Source organism: Phodopus roborovskii, unplaced genomic scaffold, assembly GCF_943737965.1.
Source record: "Phodopus roborovskii unplaced genomic scaffold, PHOROB, whole genome shotgun sequence".
Lineage (NCBI taxonomy): Eukaryota > Metazoa > Chordata > Mammalia > Rodentia > Cricetidae > Phodopus > Phodopus roborovskii.
The window spans coordinates 3,714,419-3,740,870 of record NW_026126470.1 but is presented as its reverse complement, the minus strand read 5'-3'; the positions used below and the strand labels follow the sequence as shown (position 1 = coordinate 3,740,870).

Sequence of the window (26,452 nt, the reverse complement as noted above, 5' to 3'; positions counted from 1 at the left end):
AAATCATGCATAAAATAATATTGTTAGGGAGGAAATTCACCTTGAAAGGAGACTGGACAAGAAATATTAATTTATTTCTGGTCATTTATTGACCTGTTTTGTTTTGTCTTGTTTTCTTTTGTTTTCAAGGCAAAGACACAGAATTCCATTCCCTGTAATTAAGCTTCCTGCATCTTCTGACAACTCACACTGTCTCAGTGTTCTGGTTGTGATGTAATAAAACACACCCAGTAAAGCTAATCTAGTTTCCAACCTAAATTACAAAAGTACTGTTATATGCAAGAACACATAGTCCTTGTATCCCCTAAACTCAAAAAACAAGTTAATTATCCAGTCCTACATTAATACAGGCACACAGGCACATAAGGACCATAATCTACATCACCAGCTCATAACTTTCATCGCTGTTGTTGCCAACATAGCTCATATAGCTCAACATGCTAACGATGTTGTTTTTACATGTAGGGTTCTATGCAAGCAAAAGAACCTACAAGGAAATGATAGAGGGATGGAAAAATCAAAAGTTTGGGGAGTAAGAAAAATTCTCAAAGACCACATATAACCAGGTATTGCTCCTCAGACAGAACTTGATATAACTCTTCATGTGATAATATTTTAAGATGCGTACAGGACGGAAGATCATCTTTATAAGTAGAATGACAATGCTCTATTAAAATTAATTGATCAGTACTTGCTTTGCAGCACATAAAATAAATTGGTTGCTCGGCAAAAATGCTAAGTTGTTTAAGGCTCAAGAACTGATATGTTAAAATTGTGCATGTGGGAAACAGTATATCAAACTATAAGTTTTGTTACTAAAATGGAATTAATAATGTATTGATAACTGAGCTATAAAATAATTAAAATTATGTGGCTGTTAGGACTCATTCATGCATCCAACAAATATTTACTGAGAAACAAATCTAGGAGTGTTCTCAGTACTAAAGATGTGTGCAGCAAAAATATTTTCTGTTCTTGAGAATAACAAAAATAAAATAAAATAAAATGGAAATGACCTAAATTTGTGTTGATTAAATACATTAAAGGTACCTCACATGACCACACATGAGCACCAAAATGTGTCAGTTAAGCACATCAAAGATAACTTCAGAGGCTTCCAAAAGCATTGATGTTGCATTAAAGAAAGAAAGCAAATCACTTCTCCTGGGATTAATTTGATCAATAGCAACCCCAGACTTGAACTCTCCACTTCTCCCCACATGTCTTCAAACTGTCTGTAGCTTATCTACAGCTGTATTGGCTTGTCTACAGCTTCTCTGTCTTATATATCAGATCTGTCCCTGTTATGTATATGTGTATGCATACACCTAACAAAAAGTTTTGCCACATCTTTATTGACCAGCACAGAAACCATGGGATATGGAAGAAATGAGGAACACTTTAGAGAAATCTTTTACAGACTTTTATAATGGAATAAATTATTTACTCCAAGTGACCCCACCTGACTCAATGCATTTGGCACTACCTATATGCATCATCAAACTATTTTTGTATGTTGTTTTTAACATTTATTGCAGATATTTATTGTATAAGGTTGCTGTCAATCTGTTGGCTGTTGTCAACAAATGATTATACCATCAAATGCACACTCACACACATACACACATACGCACACACACACACACACACACAGAGAGAGAGAGAGAGAGAGAGAGAGAGAGAGAGAGAGAGAGAGAGAGAGAGAGAGAGAGAAGGTTCTAAGTCAGAGGCATGGAAGAGTCAATAATTTAAAGAAAAATACATGCATAACTAAGGTTGTAAATGTTGATTACATGGGGATTCTAAGGCAAGTAAAGGGTGGTTATAACATTGTTCCCTCATAGGCAGTTTAAACAAATATATAGAAGGAGATCAGGTTAATTTTCAAGTGATCTCAAGGTGTACTATTTACCTGGCTGTAAGGTTCAGCAAAAGTTCCCATTTCATAATATTGAATATATGTTTTCATAATATATGTTATTATCACCTAAATGCATTAATATTGTACAGAAAATAAGAGCATGTGTCTTAACAGAGATAATTCATATATCATAACCACCAAGGGCAATGCAGAAGGAGCAAAAGGGCTCTTGTTACTGAAACAGAATCTGTCTGGAGTAGAAGAGCAAGCAAAGACCAGATTTTACAGAACTAACCATCAGGCTGTGCAAAGAGTCTGGTTCTAATCCCATATGTAATATAAACAATTGGAGGATTCAGTCTGTAAAGCAAATATTCTAGAGTCCCTGTCCCTTTAAAATGCTCACTTACATATTCCAAATATCACCCTGATGATTATGTCAAGAGCATATGTAAGGGAGCCAAGTTAAGACAGTTTAAAAAAAAAAAGCATTGGGAGAATTGAGGAATTGAGTTCAGAAATGATTGTGGCTGAGCTTCAGGACATGTGCCTGTAACTTTATAAACATGGAGGCGAGAAGATCAGAGGTTAAAGTTAGACTGGACTGTGTAACAGTACATCATCTCATCATGATAACTTAAGGTAAATGGGGGATATGACCATGAATATAAGAACATTGACTTTTCATGTTTTTTGGGTTTTTTATTTATTTATTTTTATTTTACATATTGATCCCAGTTCCCTTTCCCTTCCTCCTTCTGTCCCTCCCTCCCTCTTATCCTCTTTGCCCCCTCACATACACCCTGATCACCCTCCCCTACCATCCCCCAACCCCAAAACCACATGTAGGGCAATGCCATCCAGGTGGGGTCATGTAAATCTGACAAAGCACTTAAATTAGGGACTAGGACTGCTCTTCTGTCTCTAGGTTAAGGCAGTAACCCGCAAGGTTTTTTTTGTGCACCAGGAATACATCCCGGTTCCACTGTTTGAGGTCCCTTAGACTGCTCAGTCCTTCTGAGACCCATATTCAGGGGGGCCTGAGTCAGTCCCATGCTGGCTTCCCAGCTATCAGTCTGGGGGCTCGTTAGCTCATCCTTGTTCAGGTCAGCTCTCTCTATATGTTTCTGAAACCTGGTCTTGTCCTCTCCCTCTGCATCTGGATTCTAGTTCGACTCAGTGTTTAGGTATGGATGTTTACTTCTGTTTCCAACAGGTACTAGATGAGGGCTCCATGATGGTGGATAAGTTAGTTGTTGATCTCACTATCTGGGAAGGGCATTTATGGTAGCCTTTCCACGGTGCTCAAATTGTTAGTTGGAGTCAGTCTTGTAGGTCTCTAGATCTTCCTTTAGGTTCAGTTTTCTCTTCAAACCAATAATGGCTCCCTCTTTTATGTTCTCTCTCTGTCTCTCTCTCTCTCTCTCTCTTGTCTTCTATTCCTATCCTGACTCAATCTTCCTAGTCGCACGTGCTTTCCTCTCCTCTCCTTCTCTTTCTCGTACTTCTCTCTCCATTCTATCACTATATTACACTGGCTATTTGAGTCAAAGTTAAGAAAACATAGTTTATATATTGGGGGACTGATACAAAACAATGTGTTGTAGTTATTTGTATCATTGCTATGACAGATACTTAGCAAAGGCAGAATAAGGAAAGAATAGTCTGTGTCACATTATGATGCCAAGAGATACAATCCATCATGGTAGAGAGTTAGAGTGCATGGAACAGACAGTGGCTGTTCATGTTGTCTTCTGTCCACAGCTAGGAAACAGAGAGTGGCATGTGAGGATACTCATCTGACATTTCCCTTTCTTCCCATCTGTCAATTAAGATGTTTCTTCCCACCTTGGTGAACTTAACCTAGAAAACCCCTCATAAGAAGGCCCAGGGTTTGAGTTCAAGATTATCTTAGATCCTGCCAAGATGGGGCTATAAACCATCACACAGAGTTTTCCATAAAACTATAGTTCCTCCCCTCCAGAAATGCAATGTTTGGTTCTGGTTATGATGCTCCAAGGATAAGAACATAGATTGGAGAAAGGGCCACAGAAAGTAAATGTGTCAAAGACAGAGATCTGAGAAATAATCATATTGTGGGGAAAATTGAGAAGGCCCAGTGTAGATAGTGGGGAATACTGAGTTTTCAATTCAGCTCTGCTACTAGCACAATAATGAATACTGAGGAATGAGATTTATTTTTCTTAAGGGTTGTCTTCCCATTTACAAAATAGGAGTGATGTAGGAGATTTACTTTATTGTCACTAATAAGCTTAAGATCCATGAAATATTTGTCTCACTCCCAACGGTAAAAGATTATACAGTTATAATTCAAATGTTTAAGTATCTGAATATTTTCAAATTTAATAATATAGAGCTTTTATTTATATTTATATTTATGCAGTGCTCGATTTCAGAGGCAATTTATTATTTTTTTTCAATCTTGCACCTTTCTTTTTATTAGAGTATTTCATTTTCTGAAAAAAAATTCATTCTGCCATGCTAAGTTTAAGTGTTTTGATCAAGTCCATGTCTTACCTCCTTCTGTCCAATGATTACCCTGTCACCACCATCACTATTTTATCCTAATTCTCTCTCTCTCTCTCTCTCTCTCTCTCTGTGTGTGTGTGTGTGTGTGTGTGTGTGTGTGTGTGTGTGTGTGTCCTTCCTTCTTTACCTCTCAAATTAAAGTTGAATTATAGTGACTTGCACCAATGACTGGTGATGAGGAATCGAAGTTGAATTTGAGATTTAACAGAACCACGGGACTCTCGACAATTACAGATCAGGAGCCCTTTTCTTCTTTTCTCTGAAGCTTTTATTTACGATAGCTCAAGGTTCAAAGCAGAAATAAAGAAGCAATGACAAACATACAGAGAAGTTTTCATCACTTTCACCAGATATGCTCAAAGGGCAGAAAGTCCCAGGGCCTACTGGGAGCTGTTTACATCATACATTCAGATGAACTAAGTGAAAGGAAGGAACCCTCTTGTCTGCAGCATTCCTTGGGCAGGCAGAGGCATTTCTCCCAGGATAATAAACAAAGACCTAAGGGATAATGCAGGACAATTTATGTTGTATGCAGGCTCTTCTCCCTGGAATGCCTTCAATGTTCCCAGTCCTTGCTCTTTCTAATTTTAAATGTGTTATTGTTACCTATGTGTATACATGCATAAAACATAAAGAGAACCTGCTGAATCTATTTAGGGTGCCTGTATGCATATAATTTCATGTACATGATATTTGATATTAGAAAACCAGAGGCCCCTCCCTTTTTCAGCAGTCCTTAGTTGTCTGTAGTGTTTCGTCCATGGTTGGGACCCAACAAGATTTCCCCTTTCTCCCATAGTATACCTACTCATGTTGCCATTGCTCAGATCTTGTTTGAAAGACATATTGCTAAGAACTTCTTGTCACATTGGCAGAAACAGTCTCATAGCAGAGTTCCTGTTTCTTCGGCTCTTACATTTTCCACCCTGGCTATGATGTTACCTGAGCTTTAGCTTTCATTGCATTGCAGATGTATTATATCCATCCATGCTGGATACCCCACATTCAGTTGTCCTTTGAATTTTAACCAGTTGTGTTTCTCTGTAAAGGTCTCTGCCCCAAAGAGAAGCTTCTTTCGTGAAAGACAGAGTTGAAGTTAGTATCTATGGGTATAAGGATAAGTATTTAGGATGAATTAAGAACTATACTGCTTTAGTAAAATGGTGGTAATAGGTACTCCTCCAAGTTCCATGAATTCATTGTTGCCAGGGAGTTGGCTCAGTTTCTAGTACCAAGTGTGATTTCCCTCCTGCTGAGCAGAGTATCAATCCAACTAGGTAACTATGGGTTACCATCAAGAGAGAAAAGCCATGCTAGTCATTGTTGTGATTCTCAGATGTCACTGTTGCTTGTTTCTCTCCTTTGGCCACTTGCATAATAAGTTTGAGTTTTATGTAATCTAGTACCAAGGGAGTACTCTTTCAGGGCCAGATCCAACTCAAACATCCAAGTCCTGTGTCCAAAGTATGCAGTACCTTCAGTAATATGTCTTTATCTTCACCCTCTGGGCAGCAACTAAGGGCAACAGTAATAATATTCTGCACTCTTTTGAGTATCTCTTAGACTCCTATCACAAAAATACTCACAAGATAATTTCTTATGCCTGGTGAATCATTTAGTTTCTTATGCTTGGTAATTCATTATTTTATTAGATTACATTAGAATATCTTCCACAGCTCTTTGAAGGAACATTTTAGCCCAGATGGTTTAGCTACAGATTGAACAGAAAGTTCTCAAAAGAAGAAAGGAACATAGCTAAGAAATTACTTGAAGATATTTATCATCTTAATGATTAGGGAAATCCAAATCAAAACAACATTAAAATTTTACTTTACCCCAATCATAAAAGCAAAGCAATCGACAACATTGCTGAAGCTGATGCATAAAAGTGGAAACTGTTGGTGGATTTGGAAAATTCAACAGTCTTCCTGGAAATCAGAGTCCTTCTTACAAAGCTAAATATAAATCTATTATATGACCCAACTATACCTGGCCTTTGCATATGCACAAAGGACTTTACATCCTACTCCACAGGTACTTACAACAAAGACATGTTCATTGCCACTCAGCACACAATAGTTAGGAAATATAAACAACACATATGTCCTTCATTTGATAAATGAATAATGACAATGTGGCACATATATACAATAGAATACTGAAATAAAGAAATTTGCAAGGAAATGGATGGACCTAGGAAAAGCTAAATTGAATGAGTCCTGGTAAGGCAAACTCTGCATGTTATCTCTCCTCTGTGGTTCCTACCTCTAATTGTCATATGTTAGTATGTAACCTGGAGTGACTTGAGAAAACAGTCAAGTAGAAAGGGACTATGGGGATGAGCAGTGGAGAGATCTATTGGTGGTAGCAGGATACCAGTGATATGCAAGAGGAAATTGAATAAAAGGGAGGGACTTTTAATCGGGTAGAGAGGTCACCATAGAAAGATTGGGAGGGAGGGAAGGAGAGATGGAGGAGGGATAATAACTGTAAGGATGTTTGTAAAACTTATGACTCACCATTATTTTTATTTGCCTAAAATTACATTATATGTATGTGTGTGTGTGTGTGTGTGTGTGTGTGTGTGTGTGTGTATGTGTGTGTGTGTGTAGCATAATGGAATTCAGAAAAACATATTCTTAATTTCTTTGCATGGCTCTTGTTTCTACTGTTAGCTTTGTATTTTAACAAAGTTGATTCCCGCTCTGTATCAGGAAACTTGCAGTCATTTCCATTTCAGCATACATTTTACTCATTCCAGCCAGCTTTGCTTTACATTAAAACTTTCAGTAGATGGCTGCACATCCAGGTTTAAAAGCCAACACGAGCACTTTACTCCGTATTAATATGTTTCTTCTTGAAACTTGGGAACTTATTTTTACAATATATATGAATTACCTGTAGATCTACTATAATCATTTAACTTGAATGGTATTTCTTCTCTCCTTAGAGAATGGGTCCCAAAGAAGCTCTCTCACATACTTGATGAGGGAAAAATAACTGTAGTTAATGATACATGTGCAAGGTTATTCCATTATAGAATTATAGAAAAATATTATATCTGAAAAAATCCATATACACTAAATAGTTGTTTAAACATTGTGGCTATTATATCAATTATCCAATTCAAAATGGGTCTAAGAGAAAAATTATGTATACATCCATGTAGAAATGAACACTCAAACCTTGGATATGAATACAATGATCAGGGTGTCATTTGAGACAGATGTTCTAAAATTGCAGTTTCCTACATGAAAAAGTAGGTTACAAATACCTTTAAAAATAGTCACTTCTTGGATGCAGTGGCTTTTAGTCATTGGTATAGCAACTGTCATGCTAATTTAATGTCATCTTTGCAAATGTTCTTTTCCTTTAAAGATATCATAGGAGAATGTAACTTAACAAAAGTGACAGAGATCATGTATTATTTTTTAACTCGATACCCATTAACATGTAAAACATGCTTGGTTCTAATCTAAATTTTTTAAAAAGGAAAGAAAAGGAAAACAATAACAATTTAATTTAGTGATTGATTTAGCAAATATTTACTGACTATCTATTTTATGTTCTAAGTACTATCTCAGAAGAAGGAGGTCTTAAGTTAAAGGTATATCTCAGCCAGACATGATGATGCATGCCTGTAACCACAGCATGTGGGAGGTAGAATCACCCTCAATTACACACGCAATTTGAAACTAGCAACTGAACCTTGTCACATCAATAAAAGTTGGTGGTTCTCACAATGCCCCACAAACTGATGCTGAAGAGAACCAAACTTGAAAACTACTCAAAAAGACAGATGTAATAGGACATGATTATAATTTTAGCATTTAGGAAGCAGAGGCAGGAGGATTGCCATAAATTAGAGGCCACAAAGGGAAACATGGTGCAGTGCTATCTCAAAGTGTTATTTTAAAACCACTGATTTTTTTTCTTCAAAAACAAGAATAATGAAAGCATTAGCAATGTGCCCTTAGAAGAGGGGAGAGACAAACAGTGCGTCCTGATAAATACAGCCAACTCCTTTGGCCCAATAACTTATTACCACACTTACAAGAGACTGTCCCAAATTAAGGAGACTGGATATGCAAATACAGAAAGTGATTTAGTTAATGGTTTAGGAGCTGAAATAAAGATGCCTCCTAAGATCTCCTGTATTATGCTTAACATATTTCTTCACACATGGACAGGTATACTCGTATATAAACAGTTTCACATGTATATTTCTTCTAATTGTAATATCGATTGGGAGCTCTACAGAGGAGAACTATATCTACATTTGGCATTTTTCCAAATATAAGACTTATAAGATCATGAAATGCAGTAGCTGACTCTACAGGATAGACCCTACTTAATACAAAAATGGAATTTTCCAAACACTAGCTTAAAAATGGTTTGACTGAGTAACACACTCACTGAGAACTCCATGTTGAATTCACCCATGTTCATATAGAGAAAGGCTCTGAGAGGAAGTTTGTGAGCCAAACTGAGAGAACGTATTCTGATCAGACACATCACATCTGTAAGATCAGCACATTCTCACTTCTGCTGATTACAGAGCCATACAAAGCTACTGCAAGCAATGCTTTGGACGTTCCAAATCTTGTCTGTTTGCTGTTGCAGCAGCACATAGCATTTTACCCTTGATGCGCCCTTGTAATCTGAGACTATCTCACAGCCAAACCAAGGTAGATCGATCAATACAGACACTATACTTGAACTGGATGGATGATTGTGTTGTAGTTTATTTTAAGTCTATGTATCTACAGTATTCCAGTGAAATGTAGATCAAATCTTCTGTAAGTTCTTTAGTATGTTAATACCAAGTTTGTACATATGTTACATTTTATAACTCCATGGCTTATTTATATATCATCTCTATGAACTTGAGCATCTATTAAGGCCTTCAACTCATTTACTCAATGAAGACTCTAATACATCACTGGGTCTCTTAAAACTTAAATAGTATATCTTATTTAGATATTGAGAATTAAGCTGGGCTCTCTTAAAGGTCCGTGTATGGCTATCTTCTCATTTTATCCTCTCATATAAGTGAGTAGGCAGCTACAGTAACACTATTCCTGGGGGTACTAATCCAATCAATGAGGAAATCACCCTGATGACCTCATTACCATGTGAAACCTCCATCTCTAAATACTATCATACAGCTTAGGTCTCTATATATGAATTTAGAGAAGATGCTGACATTTGGACTATAGTGTCTGTTTTTCATTCACTCTGTTTTTTGCCTCCGCAACTGGATGCTCTGTTTTGGCCAAGTGAAAGGAAGATAGAATATCTTAGTTTCTTTTCTCATTATGAAGAAAAAAATCTGATAAAAGCAATTTAAAGCAGGAAAGATTGATTATAACTAAGACTTTGAGTGCATGTCTATCGTGGCATGGAAGTCATGGCATTTCAGATGATCACATTGTGCCCACTGTCAGGAAACAAGAGATAAATGCTCAAATTCTAGACAAAGGGAGATTTTCATATCCAAGCAATGGGAATTCTCATTTCTACTCCCAAATAGGATGAATAGGGTTGTGCTAATATATGTCTGTGATGGTATGCATTCCCACATGTAGAATTTATTCAGATGAGTGTAGTGGGGGCATTAGGATAAAGCATGAGGGGAACCTTGGCAATTTTGTGGCAGAAGAGGTTGACCGAAGCGGGGAACAAACATGCCTGGCACACAGAGCTTAGTGAGAAGTTTTATTAGATAGGGAAATGGGGTGGGGGTAGGAAAGAGAAAAGAGGTAAAGACATACAGAGACACAGAGAGGACAGAAGAAAAGAGGGAGACAGGAAAAGTCCTCTCTGCCACAGGGGAGCATCAGGAAAGACTGAGAGCCAGCATAAGTGGGTGGGGTTCTTTCTTTTAAAGAGGTCCTATGCACCTGCCTACAGACTAGTAGTCATCAGACCATGGGCTGACCAGGTTACTGACTGAGTGCATTCTGCCAGGTGACAGTCAGGCCAGAATAATGCCTGAGTCCTTATAGGGTGTATGTGATGAAAGCCAAGGTAAGATTCTATGTTAATAGTTAATAGTAGCTCAAATGTTAAAAACCTTCTACCTTCTATCTTATTCACTCATACATGTGTCAAGCTAACTGGCTAACTGGTCCACAGGCTATTGGGAATTTTCTAGTCTCCTCCCTTTATCCTTTCACAGGATGTTAGCATCACAGATGTGTGATAATGTTCCCTTGTTTCCTGGCTCTGGGGTTTTCCTCAGGTCTTCATGATTACACAGTAACACTAACCACTGAGCATTCTCTCCAGCCGATAACTGTGTGTGTGTGTGTGTGTGTGTGTGTGTGTGTGTGTGTGTGTGTGTGTGTGTGTTTCTCTTATCTTTATCAGGGCCCTGCCAGAAGGTTAGATTGATTTTTTTTTTAAGAATGCATACTATTATATGTACAAATTAATGTTCTGACTTTAAGAATTTCTCATTATTAGTTATAGATGGTGAAGAAACAAATACTTATACTTATTTACTCTTAAGGTTTTTTTGTTCGTTTGTTTTTGATTCCTTGGTTCTATTTTCTGTCTTCCCTATTTCCATGACACTGCAATTCAGTTTTTACAACTGTATAACAGCCTTGAAATAAGAGACATGATACTGCCTTTGACATTTCTAAAATTTCTTTCATGAATACTAATATTTTAAGAAATGATGGAGATCACATATTTTACTGCTAAGTCATTCAAGTTTATACAAACTTACAAACTAAATGATACCAGTGAGGAAGATTCATTCAATACATTAATATCACTTCCTATCAAGATACAATTTAAAATTTCATCAGATGGTCAGAATTGCACAGCCTGAAATGGCATCTAGAATTTTTAACAGCCTTTGTCTTCTAGCTATCCTTAAAGCCATTGATATCAGTGCTTATAGCATGACTATTTTACTTTTAAAATGAAGTTTACCAAGAGCAGGTTATTCATTTCTTGATTTATTTTTTTATTAGGAGAATTATCTTTCACTCCTGTTATGTGTGCTTTGTATTACAAATTCCTGATTTAATTTTTCTGAAAATTAAATTTCAAAATTTAATATTTTATTTATGTATATTTTGTCTCTGGTTATCTTGCCTGCTTCCAAATCTCTGCACTGCATATGTGTTTGGTACTGGTAGATATCAAAAGAGTTCATGGTAGGGTTTCTGGGACTGGAGTTACTAAGAGTTGAGAACCACCATATGGGTGCTGAAAATTGAACCCAGAACCTTTGGAAGAACATTCATTTCTCTTAACTGCTGAGCCAATTCTTCAGTCCCTCAAAGATTTTTGAAGAAAATTGTACTGCACATTGTTCACTGCATTAGTATTCGTGATAAATCTATGACTATACTCATACGAGGTTTGTCTATAATCAATGCTAAATTTTTATGAGATATATCATGTGTTTAAGCAATTTATTCCAATTCTTCAAATAATAAACATGTTGGTAGACACCTGTTGAGTTTAGCTTAACTTATTCAATTTGCATTAAATGTTTATATAGAAACATTATTTATAAAATGTCTCTTATAAATGTACCATTTCTATAACACCTGATATCTGTTATACTTGCCACCATGACATCTGATATCCGTTATACTTGCCATTAAGCTCTTTGCTATCTTTAACACTAGAATCAAAGCAACTTAAATCAAGAAATCATTTCATAAATATGTATTAAATACTGTTTTATTTATAATTTAGCTCTTCTCAACTCAATATATTCAAATTATATGATGAAAATGCAGCAAATTAAAAATTTTCTATTAAGTGTAGTTGTTTGAACATATCAGTTTAGTTCTATTTCCTTAAGATATTTTACCAATAAGACATAGGATGTATAAGTTTCCATTAAAGCAAATCAAACAAATGGAAAAGGGAAAAGGAAATACATAGAGTGTGAAAGGTTAACATGCCAACATAAGTCAGAAAATGAAAATAAAATGGAAGAATGAGAGATCACTTAACAATGGAATTTTGGATAGCTGACTTCATGGAGCAAAGTCACTTTGACTTTGGGCTTCTAGGTTGAGTAAACATGAGGGAGTAGGAATGGGTTAATTCATATTGGATACTACCAGTTCTCCAAAGTAATTGCAATAATTTAATAGTCTTAGCAAAAATGGTTATTGAATATCTATTTACTTTTGACATGCAGGTTAATGGCAGCAGAATTGTGTTAGATATTTTAAGATTTCATAATATGATTTTAATCAAATAAGTATAGTAGTCAGAATAAGGACATTAAAGTAGAAAAATCATTAAGATATAATTAAGAATTTAAGGGAACTCTGCAGTCTGACATATAAATAACATCTTATATAAACCAAGAATTTCCATGTATGAAGAAGTCATGTATAAAGAAGTCATTTTTTAAGACATGAAATATCAGACAGGTGAATGGTGTTACATAAAATATAATAGATTGATAATTTTCAAACTTGACATAGAGAGAAAATTTCCAGTCTATAGCAGATGAAGAAAGACCCTGGCACAATCTGGCAATATTTCTTCTGTGGATTGTTGATGGAGGTGGTCTGAGACTCCAGTGAGATCAAAGCAACTGGGCTTTGCAATATTGTTTGAGGATGGGCATTGAGGAAGAACAGGTTCTAAGACTTGATTCCAGATGGCTCTTTCTGAGTGCTCATCTGAATTGTACAGTAAACCAACCAAAAATCATTTTTGAAAACATATGTAAAGTATACTGACATTCTTAAAGAAGAGGTAAAAATGTTGAAAGGGAAACAATGAACAAATATCACAAAATGAAAACCAGTACTAGAAAAATATACTTAAGGACTAAGATTTAGTGGCTAGAGCAATGGCACAGAATTTAAGCAAAGTGGCTGCTCTTCTCTGGAAGACCTGGGTTTGGTTCCTACACCCACATAGATGTTCCCAATGGTCTGTAGCTACAATTCCACAAATCCAACACCCATTCTAGCATTCATGTATACTGCACACACACACATAGTGCATAGACATATATTCAGGCAAAGCACCATATGCATAAAAATAAAAGTTAAAAATTATTAAGAATTATGTAAGATTTGAGTAACCATATTAAGCCAAATAATATAACCACCCCAATCAAATGGCAAAGGTAATTGAACTGTATTTAAAAGAAACAAGTGAATAAATAAAGAGGTAAAAGACCAAAAAAATTATGCTACCAACAGAACAAATATCAAATATAAAAAAATACCAGTTAAAAATAAAAGGTAGTAAGACTGGAATTGATGTAGTTAAGTCACTGCAATTGCTGTCATAGTTTTCAGCTGTATTTTACTAAATGCAGACTGTGTATACAGCTTTAGCATGGTGGCTGTACCTCAAGCAATCTGTAAACTGATGTGCTGTATGTGAGGAATGACAAATGCTTTAAAATCTTTGCAGCAGTGAGCACCCACACTTTGTAGATGTTCAAACAACTGAGGAAAAATATAAATGCTAGCCTGGTATGTCAGAGACCATGCATTGTTAAACATTACCCACAAAGCACAATACAGTATATACTTCAGGCTTGGCACACAAAGAGCCTAAGTCACATGTATCATATGTTTATATAATCATTAAAATGTTTATTCTTCTCAGCTTTTGTTCATACCCAATTAGACAGAAGGTCAAGCGTGGGAACACAGAAATCACTTTCCATTTTCTGCTGAACAAAGCACAGTACCACAGTCATATTAGGTGTTTAGAGATGCAACTGCAGTGACTTGGGAGATAATCTGAGCTGGCAGAAAGCAGAGGCAGGCATTCTGAGATTAATGCATCAAGTCCAGACATAGATTTAAAAAACAGATCTGTATGATTCTGGATGGAAGCCACAGTGGGTACAATAACTGGATGCAAATGAGATTTAAACTGTAGGGCCATATCTGAATAACTTCCCCGCTAAAAGAGAAGCCAAAGAACAGAAACAACCACATCAGAAAAATTTAGCTTTCCAACAATATTTTGTTGAGTATTGACATATGCTGGAAGATATTTGTACCTAGGCTGCAGGCAATCGTCAAGCTGTTCTGCTTATTTTGTTCATTGGTAGCAGGAAATGACACTGTATAAGTAGCAAAACAGGTTGTTATAGGGAAAGCAAACAAACTACATTACAAGAAAGCAGTTCTAGGGTTTTCAACGTATAGATGCTGTTATTTCATCTCAACCAGAACTACAACCAAAACTTAAACCATTAACTGAATAGATACAGACCATTCCTCCAGTTTGTAGTAATCTCATAGCAAGTACTAATGAAATAAATATTCGTTATTTCATTCAATTTTTAATTTTTTGTGAAAACTAAGTATATACTTGAAATATAATAATAACAGCTTATAGTATCAAGGTGATGTTCATCTCTGTCTTGTGAAATTCACCAAACCTTCAGTTGACAGATGTGATACCATAGATGAATCATGACACAATTTGAACTCTATATAACATCAATGGATGCTTTGGAGGAAACAAGTGGTTAGAATAGCATGCTTCTATTACCTTTAATACCAGAAATTTTATATATATATATATATATATGTGTATATATATATATATATACAAACACAAATATAAACATGAAACAGTAAACAAAGAAATGTACATGTACTGAGATAAATAATCAAAATCAATGTGGGCAATAATTTCTAATGTAAATTTTTATGTTTTATCAGATTTTTACTGTCTTTTAATTATAATATCTTTGTTTTTTTAACTAATTTTGTTTTACTAACTTATTTTTCTTTTCCTTTTGATACTTTTTATTTTTATTTACTTTTTATTTTATTTTGAGGGTATTATGTATCTCAGCCTGGTCTTACTGTGTCACCAGAGGTAATTTCATATTTCTAATCTTCTTGGCCCCCTGTACAAAGTACTGAAATGACAGGCCTGGGTTAGCAGCATGGCTGGCTTACATAGTATTGAACATGGGGCCCAAGGCTTCACATATGCTATTGAAGAACTGTGACAACTGAGATGTACTTAAGCCCTCAGTTTTACTCCTTTGCTCCCCTCCTAAATCATTCATTTTGTTATATTGGAGCAATCATAAATATATTTCAAAGTAGCATGTTATTCTTACTTATCATGTAGTGCTTCTAAAAGGAAAGAAAACACTTTAAACCTATGATAATAGGTAATGACATGACCATGGCATGCACTGAGTAGCTATTCATGGCCCTCTGCAGAAAATTAATCAGGACAGCAGCCTCTCACTGTCCAATTCAAATGAGTGTGTGAATTTAAGCACCTACTACAGACAGGTATTGTGCCAACCTGTTCCTTATGAAACCCACACATAATATGGTAAAATAAATATTTGCCATAAGAAATATGTTCAAATGGCAGTTGATGTGTTGAGAACAGGATCCATGAGATGGGAAAGACAATTAGGGATTAGTTACTACAGTGAGTGGGTCATGGTTTTATGATCAGAAAAGAGATTTGCCAACCCTGAGAAAGACTCACATCAGACCCCAAACAAATAAACATATGAAACATGAGAATTGTACAGAAATTAAAGTCTCCCAACAAGTCAGTCATTCACATGTCTCAAATACTCTTTGAGGGTCAAAAGTGCCTAGCAGTCTTTTAAAGACATGGAGATGAAATTTGGCAGATGAAACAGATAGAAATCTCTGCCTGATAAAACATACAATCTAGGGGTAGATGTTTTTTTAAAACTCAATGTACCAAATGTCAGGTGTTGTTAAATCACTTAGAAGCAAAGGAAAGCAGTATGAATTCCATGGCATGGTAATACAGGGTTTACAGTTTTGGAAGAGGGATCCAGGAGGCTCTCAGTGAGAAGGTGGCATTTAAAGAAACTAGCTGAACAAAGAGAGTGAGCACAAAGGTATCAGGCTGAGTGATAGCAGGTGAAAAAGACACTTTGGTGGAAACAATTTTGTGTAAGCATTTTAGAATCATGGTGGCACGTTAATCACTGACCTTCTAGAAGAGACATAGTTCTGTACATTTTAGTTAGCAAAGAAAATAAATAAGAGATAATGTCTTACCAGATGTAAGTTAAAAGCAGTCTACTTTGATATAGTAGGCAATATTTGTAAAATTTGAATGGATAATAAACATTGTAAAACAAAATACCTCTGTGTACCTCTCAAATAATATTTACCTATTATACATAAAATGGAGATGCTCAATATGCAAACACCTCAATTATATATGTATTTCTATGTAAATTGACCTTATCAGATTTTAAATTTATTAGATTAAAAATACTTAACTTCTAAATAGGTTCAATTTAAAAATAATTATTAAAATTGTTAAAATATATTCTATATAAATTATTTTAGATTGTATAATTAAGCAGCAGTTTTTTCTTTGACAAAATATAAATACTTGAGTGAATGGAAATGGATATCATGTGAGATTTTGTAAGAAAGCTACAGGTCAAGTTTAAAAATCACATTCTTTTAAATGAATATCTTATGAAAATATCAGCAAATTAATTATAAATTACTTACCCACTGTCAGGTTTTCTTAATTCATTACCTGTATAACACTAGAGTGTAACTGTGTCAAAGAATAGACTACTATGGATATATGCTTCCTGTTAATACTGATATGGAACGAGATATCTGGTGTGTGTGTGTTCCTAAGGATTGACTATAAGATCTCACACATGCTAAGCAAACATATACATGGTTGACAATAAGCTATAATTTACCTTTTATTAGTTTTTTTTTTTTTTTTTTTACTTTGTTAGTTTGTTGTCAAGACAGGGTTTCTCTTTATAAAAGTCCTGGCTGTCCTGGAACTTGCTTTGTAGACCAGGCTGGCTTTGAACTCACTAAATTCACTGATCTGCACCTGCCTCTGATTCACAAGTGCTGGGATTAAAGGCATGCACCACCACTGCTCTGCCCATTTTTTTCACTTTAAGAGAAGGTTTTATATTCTAAATTGCCAAGCTTGACTTTGAACTCGTTATGTAGACTAGGTAGATCTTGAATTTTCAGTTCTCTAACTTCAGCCTCCTGAGTAGCTGAGACATGCTCTACTAAATTTACCGTGTGGAATTAAGAATGTTTTTACTATTAATTACTCAATCACTTACCAAAAAATATTTTAAAGCTAAGACTTCAAAAAACAATACTATTCTATCATAGACAATAGAATATTTAACCACTAGCATAATTGTTAAGAATGTACCTTAGCCAAAAAAAAAAAAAAAAAAAAAAAAAAAAAAAAAAAAAGTGAATTCAAAGTATTGAAAGACTGGGGCATCTTTGAATTAGGGATGAATTTTGAACTGTGGGACTCAATATTATTTATTACTAGCTCCTAAAAATAAATAAAACAGTCTCTTTTATGGCCAAGTATGGATATCCTCACAGATACACCGCCAAGTATTGTGTGTGTGTGAATGTTAAAATGATTATGTACACATTTGCATGAGTTTGTTTACTTTCCAAAGCAGCTTAGTTAATTTTCTTAAGTTATAATAATTCTTATAATTGAATAATTTTATCAATATTAGTGTTTATGTTGACTTTGCTGTACATGTATGAAACTGAAACCTGAGATGCAAAACATGTTTAAAACATGTACAAAACAGAAAAACGTTAGTGGTAATAACTAAAAAGGAATTGTTTTTCCTGTTTACACAGCTTGCAGACCAGGATTCTATAAAGCATTTGCTGGGAACACAAAATGTTCCAAATGCCCTCCACACAGCTCAACCTACGTGGAAGCAACTTCCGTCTGTCAGTGTGAAAAGGGTTACTTCAGGGCAGAGAAAGATCCACCTTCTATGGCATGTACTAGTAAGTCTACACATTTTGTATTTGAAAATTCTGTTTCTAGTCATCTTGTTTTCTGTGTTTTAAATGTTTAAAAATAAGTAAATGCACAAATTCCATGGGCTTGAACAAAGCACACTTCAAGTTGAGACAGAACCGATATCCTCCCCCCTGCATCACGGCTGGGGCACATAATCAGGCATGGGTAACAGCTTCCCCTCCCCAAAGCCAGCTAAGCTCCAGGGTCCTGATCTCACCACTAGGAGCCTTACAAAGAGACCAAGCTACCCAATTGTAACATACATGCAGTATATGAAGAGGGCCTAAGTCAGTCTCACGAAGGCTCCCTAACTGTTGGTTCAGAGCCCATGAGCTCCCACAAAATCAGGTTAGATGCTGTCTCTGTGGGTTCCCCCGTCATTATCCTACTTCATATAATCACTCCTTTTCTTCAGAAAGACTCCTGGAGCTCAGCTCAGTGCCTGACTGTGGATCTCTGCATCTGCTTCCATCAGTTACTGGATAGGGCATTTCTGATGACAATTGGCGTAGTCACAAGTCTGATCAAAGTAGATGGCCAGGTCAGGCATCCTCTCCACTATTGATAGGAGTCTTAGCTAGGGTTATCCTTGTGGATTCCTGGGCGTTTCCCTGGTGTCAGGTCTCCCCAACCAGAAAATGGCCAAGACACCTCTCTTTTTACTTTCCCCTTCAGTCCTGTCCCAACCTGGCTCCCACACCCATCCCTCCCAACCAGCATCCTCAAATTCCCATTCCTCAATCCCTCCATCCCACCCACAATTTACTCAAAAAAATCTCTTCTATTTGCTCTTCCCAGGGAAATCCATGCATCCAGAGAAAAATCTGTAATCGTGTCTTTGTGACTGTCTTGCACACAAGCTTGGGTTTCCTTGACATCTGACTTTAAAGCAGAGTGCTTTTGAGTTTGTACACCTCTCTCTCTCTCTCTCTCTCTCTCTCTCTCCCTCTCTCTCTCTCTGTCTGTCTGTCTCTCTCTCTCTCTCTCTCTCTGGAATATTCAAATTAAATGTGAATAATGAATGTTTGCAGAATTTTAAATTATTTGATGTTGGTGGTTGTTTTTCACTCTCAGATATTTTATTATTTGGGGACCTGCCACCCAATCCCCAAATAAATACATGAAGTCTTTTTCTTACTTATGAATGCCTAGCCCTAGCTTAGAATGTTTCAAGCCAGCTTTTCTTTTTCTTTTCTTTTTATTGTTTTCTTTCTATTGTTTTTAAAGCCAGCTTTTCTTAACTTAAATTAGCCCATCTACCTTTTGCCTCTGGGCTTCTACTTTTTTCTATTTCTGTATCTTTTCTTTACTTCTTACTCCATGTCTGGCTATGTAGATGGCTGGCTGGCCCTAGTGTCCTCCTCCTTTATCTCTTGCTACTCGATTTTTTTCTCCTCTCAGATTTCTCCTCGTACTGATTCTCTCTGCCTACAAGTCCTGCCTATCCTTTCTCCTGCCTTTCCATTGGCTATTCATGTCTTTATTAGATAAAGTATGTGTTTTAGACAGTCACAGTAACACAGATTCACAGGGTTAAATAGATGCAATATACTTTTGTATCACTAAACAAATATTCCACAGCATAAGCAAATGTAACACTTCTTTAATAGTCTACAAGAATTTATTTTATATTATTTAATAGTTGTGCAGTATCTATACATTTTTTTAAAGTTATCACTAAGATTCACAGAAATGGAAGGTCATACTTTAGTTTTAATCTCTTTTTAAATTCATAAACAAGATATTATAGGTGACCATATGCCCTTATGGTGATGGAATGTGAAACTGAGAATTATATGATTCATAGAAGCAATGATGATTATGTCTCATTTTTAGGTTTTCATGAGTTTAAAGCAACCGTTTTAAAAACTTGATTAGAATTTCATTCTTTGTGAACTTCATACATAAATATAATGAAATATTATCACACTCCCCAATAGGGTAATGTCCATCCCTAACTTACCTATATGCTCAATATACCACCATCTTACCTTTGTCATTTTCTTTTTCCTTCCTTCCTTTCCTTATTTTGATGACACACTATGCCCAATTAGTCTTGCCCACATGTACCTTGGTTAAGTTCCATCAGTTGGAATACTAGGCAACTACCAATGACAACAAGCTCAAAGAGGAACCAACCTTGTTAGGTGCAATGGGGCTTGTGATTTTTGCCAGTTTTATAAGTGCTTTAGATTGACTCATTTATTTTCTCATTTTATTTCACATTGAATCACTTCTTTATTTCATTTATATTTTTGATATATACCCTACTGTGTTTGTCTTCTGTTGCTTTAAGTAACTATATCAGAAAACTTCACTAAAGATCCTCACTTCCACTTGAATTAGAAATATCTTTGTCCTGTTACTCACTTCACTTGATTCTATTACACAATCTTTCTTGAAACTACATGTGGCTTGTCCTAACATTGTTTTGTACTGCAGACACCATAACCAAAAGACAATCATAGAAGGGATGAATTTGTTTCACCTTGTTAGGTGTACTCAGTCATTGAGGGAAGTAAAGGCAGGAAGTCAAGCTGTTAATTTGAAGCAGAAACCATGATATAATGTTGTTTTCTGGCTTGTTCCTATGTTCATGCTTACCTAGTTTCTTTATATAGCCCAGGATCACCTTCTCAAGGAATGGTGCCATCCATGGTATGTTGGGCCTTCCTTTGTCAATTAAAAATCAAAATAATCCCCCATAGACATGCTCAAAGGACAAGGTGATTTGAGAGTTCCTCAAGCTAAGTGTTCCTCTTAGATGAGTCTAGGCTATGTCACCTAGACCTAGTTAAAGAGGGGATGACTTTCACTTTGTTAGGTGTCGGCTTTATTCAAGTTGCTTGTTTACCTTGTCAGTGCTTTCTTACCCTCTCCCATAGTAAGAACAGTCATCTGGAGGTAGACAGTGTTGATAAGTTTGTATAGTCCCAGTCTTGTGTTCTAAGGACCAAAGTCTTCTAGCCTAAGGGTTATGGTATTTGATCACCTATAAATCCTACAGAAACCTGCCCACTACTCTGAACAAATATACATGCTGCCTTTACAAACTTCCTGGACTTCAAAGATGCTGAATTTGATTCCCTTTTTAGTAACAGCATCTCTGCCATTTGAAGAGTTCTCTCCATTAGGCTTCTTAGGACTGTATACATTCCATTTTGAAGGATCAAATATCAGTTCTCAGGATGTTTATTTTCTGACCAGTGTTTCAAAAATGCCACCTGTCTCACATAATGTTTTTTGTCATCTTGTTTTATGTTTTATGCACTGTATTATTCTTTAAAATCCTTGCTTTATTTCTGTACCTGCATCACTATTCACTGTCATTTTTATCACATCAGACTGCAAGAGCCAAAGAGCCATGGGACCAGTATGCTTTTTGCAGACTGCAACCTCACTGCTCTCAGAATAGTACCTGGCATACAGAAGGGCCTTAATATTTGATGAACAGAGAAACTAATCAGCCCAAGCTTAACTTGCCAGATCCAGTTTTATTACGCTCGACCTTCACTTGCTCATCCATCCTTGTTGTTTTCCTTAACTTGATGAACCTTCATTTATCCATGTTTTCAAGACAGTAGCTCTAATTGTTCTTCAAACCAAGAACATCCAAGGTCAACACCCGTCTTTCTCCCTCCAATGTTAACTGTATCAAGATCCTTGAAACATTCCTAAAATGCACTTACACTGAAAACATCCTTGCCAATTTAGACATATATTATTAAATTAAATTATTGAGATTCTTTTCAATCAATTGTAAGTCAAAAGGTAGAAAGAAGAAAGTAGTGAAATATGAAATGTTTTCTCTGATGTCGTAATATATTTTGCATCTCAGGTGATTCATTAATGTAAACTCTGTCCTTCCCATGAGAGTCTGTAGAGGCTGCTACACAGTGGCAGACCTTGGTCAATTATAGCCATTTCTGAGAAAGTTAAGAGTACAAATAAATGACTGTCCTGACCTTTGTCAGGTGAATACTCACTGAGTTTTTGTTTGTTTGGTTTGGTTTTTTGAGACAGACAGGGTTGCTCTGTATATTTTAAAACTGAATAATAATATAAGAATTGCTTTAAAACATACTTATTGAAGCCCGGTTTTAGTGGCACATACCTTTAATCCCAGCACTCAGAGCCAGAGTCAGGCAGATTTCTGTGAGCTCAAGGCCAGCCTTGTCTACAGAGTAAGTGCCAAGGCAACACAGACAAACCCAGTATTAAAACCAAACAAACAACAAAACAACAACAGCAAAAGTATCAATAGACAGTAAGGAATAGTTTTATGATATATTAAATGTTAAAAATAGGTAAGTACAAGGTCAGAAAAACAGTACAAATCTATGATCCTAGCACTTTTCCTTTGCTTTTCCTTATGATTTTAAATCATCAGGACTTTGCTTCTTTAGAGCAACTGAACAAATGCTTCAGGGTTTACCCATTTAATGACAATTTACACTGCCTACTTAGAAACATCGTAACCTAATGCAAACTGTGCATGTGCACATCTCTCCTGCATACCAGTAAATGCACTGTTTGTATTGGGATTTTCTGAACATGTAATCAAATACCCTACTAGTAAAACAGTTTCTGGAAACTTCCTTCTTACTTCACAGGAAAATATCATGTCTTTGTATTTCATATACAATGACAGTGATTGGGAAAGAAGCATACACTGTCAAATTGCTTTTGCTCTAAAACTTGCACTGTGAAGCATGGTGTCATTATTGCTGAAATAATTGGCCACTTCAGACAGTCATTATTCTCCCATTCTTACTTTGAGCAGAGTGAATGCTCCTTGCAATACAGCAGGTGGGTTCTTGCATTTCAGCTGCTCTAATCAGGACCTGCACTTCCTGGATGGGTACAGGAGGCCCTCAATCAGATTTGTTTTTTATAATACTTTTTCCCAAAAGCTCAAGTTGTGCATGGAAAATATCACTTTTGGGTCTCGATTGTGCACATTGCAAACTAAAGCACAAAAGCAAAGTTGATGGTCTGGGTGACCTACTCTAAACACAATACAGCAGCCACAATTTTGCGGGAGCCAGAAAGGGAAAAGGAAAAGTGTTTTTCATGACCTCTAACAGGCTGCATTTTATTCTGTGTTTGTTCTGTTATAGAAGCCATCTCTAAATATGTAGTGAGTATATTGCAATATTATAATTTAAAAAATTAAATGACCCTTGCTACAAACTAGGTACCTGAATTAATCAATCCCAGCTCCACCAGTATACAAGATATTGTCCTCTGAGTTTCACAAGATACCCTAGCCACAGTCACTTCAATAGATATTTCAGCAGATATTATTCCTGGGGAGACAGGATCGAACATCTATTCACCACAGATAGCATAATATGACAGGGCATAGCAAGGAGAGCCCCAAACACCAAAGTCTAATTTGGTGAACCATTGCATTACTTTAAGGTTGCTTATAAAAAAAAATGTGGGGGATGGATACTAAAAGGAGCAAGGACTACTCTAAAGCAGATGGTCCGCAGTCTGCCCTAGCAAAGGCAGCAACTATTAAAATTGGAAAACTAGAGCTCTAATTACACAACTCAGGTTGCTCAATAGGCTAGAGTGTCTCTTCTGGGCAGCAAATTTGATCTAGCTTCTCCCAGGTTGTTCACTGGTGTTTGTCTCTCCAGCAGTTCTTACTCTTTATAAAATTGTGAAGAGAAAAGAGCCGAGTGTACATTATCATTTTCCGGATTTACTGAGACTTCTTAGTTACCTACTTCCTGAGTCAGTAGGACCCTCCATGAATTTTTCAAGTCTCTAGACTGTACTGTGGCAAAAAAAAAAGTGTTGAAAATTGCTGATCAATAGGGTGCAATAAAAAAGGAAAGAATAAAGATTAGCCCATAGCCAGGTTTTTAACACTGTAGATAAAGTTGAGAACATTGAATGATATTTCACAAATGAATGGTACTTGGTCTGTTCATTTACATTTTACACTCACATACACACACACACACATATATAATTTTTTTTCTTATTTTACATATTGATCCCAGTTCCCTCTCCCTCCCTCTCATACCCCCGACCACCCTCCCATCCCATCCCCCCCCACTCCACAGAGAGGGTGATGCCTTCCAGGAGGGATCAACAAAATATGTCAAGTCATTTGGAGTAAGGACTAGGCCCTCCCTCCTGCCTCTAGGTTAAGGGAGTACCCCAACTTGGGAAATGTGTTTCCTAAGTCCAGGATACATTCTGGTTTCACTGTCAGAGGTCCCTTAGACTTCCCAGGCCTTCTCACTGAAACCCATGTTAAAGGTGTCTGATTCAGCCCTATGCTGGATTCCCAGGGGGTCCATTAGCTCTCCCCTCGTTCAGGTCAGCTGTTATTGCGGGTTTCTGTAGCCTGGTCTTGCCCCTATTTTCTTATCATTCCTCTTTCTCCGCAACTGGATTCCAGAAGTCCATCTCAATGTTTAGCTGTGGGTGTCTGTTTCTGTTTCCATCAGCTACTAGATGAGGGTTTTATGATGGCATATAAGTTAGTCATCAATCTCATTAAATGGGAAGAGCATTTAAGGTAGCCTTTCTACTGCTGCTCAGATTGTTAGTTGAGGTCATCCTTGTAGGTCTCAAGACATTTCTCTAGCCTCAGTTTTCTCTTCAAACCTATAATGGCTCCTCTATTATGGTATTTCTTTTTTTTTTTTTTTATTTGCTCCCATCTATTCATTCCCTGACTCAATCTTCCTAGTCCCACATGTTTTCCTATCCTTCCCTTCTCTTTCTCCCAACTGCCAATCCACTCATTGTACCTCCACCCACTCCCAATATGCTCAGGAGATATGTTCCTTTCCCCTTCTGTGAGGGACCTTGTATGAATCTCTTAGGTTTCCTTGTATCCAAGTTTCTCTGGTAGTGTGAATTATAGGATGGTGATCGTTTGCTCTATGTCTAAAATCCATACATGAGTGAGTACATACCATGTTCCTCTTTTTGTGACTGAGTTACCTCATTCAGGATGGTTTCTTCAAGTGTCATCCATTTGCCTCCAAATTTCAAGATTCTATTATGCCACATCTTCTTTATCCATTCTTCAGTTGAGGGACACCTAGGTTACTTCCAGATTCTTACTATTACAAATAATGCTGCTATGAACGTAGTTGAACACATGTCCTCGTTGCATGGATGTGGATCCTTTGGGTATATACCTAAGAGCAGAATTGCCAGTTCTGGAGACATGGCTCAGAGGTTATGAGTATTTTGCTGCTCTTCCAGAGGTCCTGAGTTTGATTCCCAGCAACAACATAGTGGCTTATAACCATCTATAATTGGTTCTGGTGCCCTTTTCGGTCTGTAGGTATATGTGCAGACATCATACATACATAATAAATAAATCTTTTTTTTAAAATACACTTTCATTTATATTTTTATTTTAAGCTTTAAAAATAATCTAAAACTAAAAATATTATTCAATTCTTTAAACATAGTACTTTAAATATATTAATGGATACCCATTCTTCATTTTAGAAATAAATGTAGTTATTTAGGTTAAATGTGAGAATTTAAAGATGAGAAGGCAATTTGTCTTGCTATGAAGAATGCAACAAATGTACATAATGCTGAATTCTGAAAGTTATTTACCTCGATATTTATATTTTAATTGTTTTCCTTTAAAGGATTAATTAATTAATGTCTATAATAGGAATCTCCTGTAAAGAGACTGTCACAGATTACGGATTTGTGTGTTCTAAAATTTTTGAGTTGACCACAATTTGAAGAAAGTAACTGCATGAAAATACTTTCTAATCCTTATTTGCCAGCATTTATCTCCGTATGTAGACTACAATGAGGTAAAATTACAACAAAAATAAAAGGGCTCTCCCTAACATCATGCCATTCCTGACTGCCTCTCATGGAGCTGTTGCGCCTTCTTATACTAATTGGTTTGTTGTTGTTGTTTTTCAGTCAAACAAAATGTTGTAGTTCTTTCCTTATATCTAGGTTAGAATCACAGTTTTTGTTTGTTTGTTTGTTTGTTTGTTTTAGCTTCTGTCCATTTCCAAATATATAAATATTTAATTACAGAATTTGAGTGTAAAATGTGCTTTGGAATACAAGATTCTCTCAATAGATGTCCCTGTTAAATATACTTTAAAAGATTTAGGCATATCACTATATTAACAATGTAACTGTCCATAAAAGCAAAAAATCAATATTTAGAGATGACAATGTGACTTCTAGAATTTTAACATAAGC

At 36.1% G+C, this 26,452-nt stretch overlaps 1 protein-coding gene across 1 annotated transcript in view; it reads left to right on the top strand.

The window, feature by feature from the left end:
• The window catches only part of Epha6 (EPH receptor A6), a 769,688-nt gene that overhangs the window by 296,725 nt on the left and 446,511 nt on the right, over window positions 1-26,452 (top strand). The window contains exon 4 of the mRNA XM_051191720.1: window positions 18,061-18,216. Coding sequence (XP_051047677.1) covers window positions 18,061-18,216 — 156 coding nt within the window. The remainder of the gene's footprint in view (window positions 1-18,060; window positions 18,217-26,452) is intronic.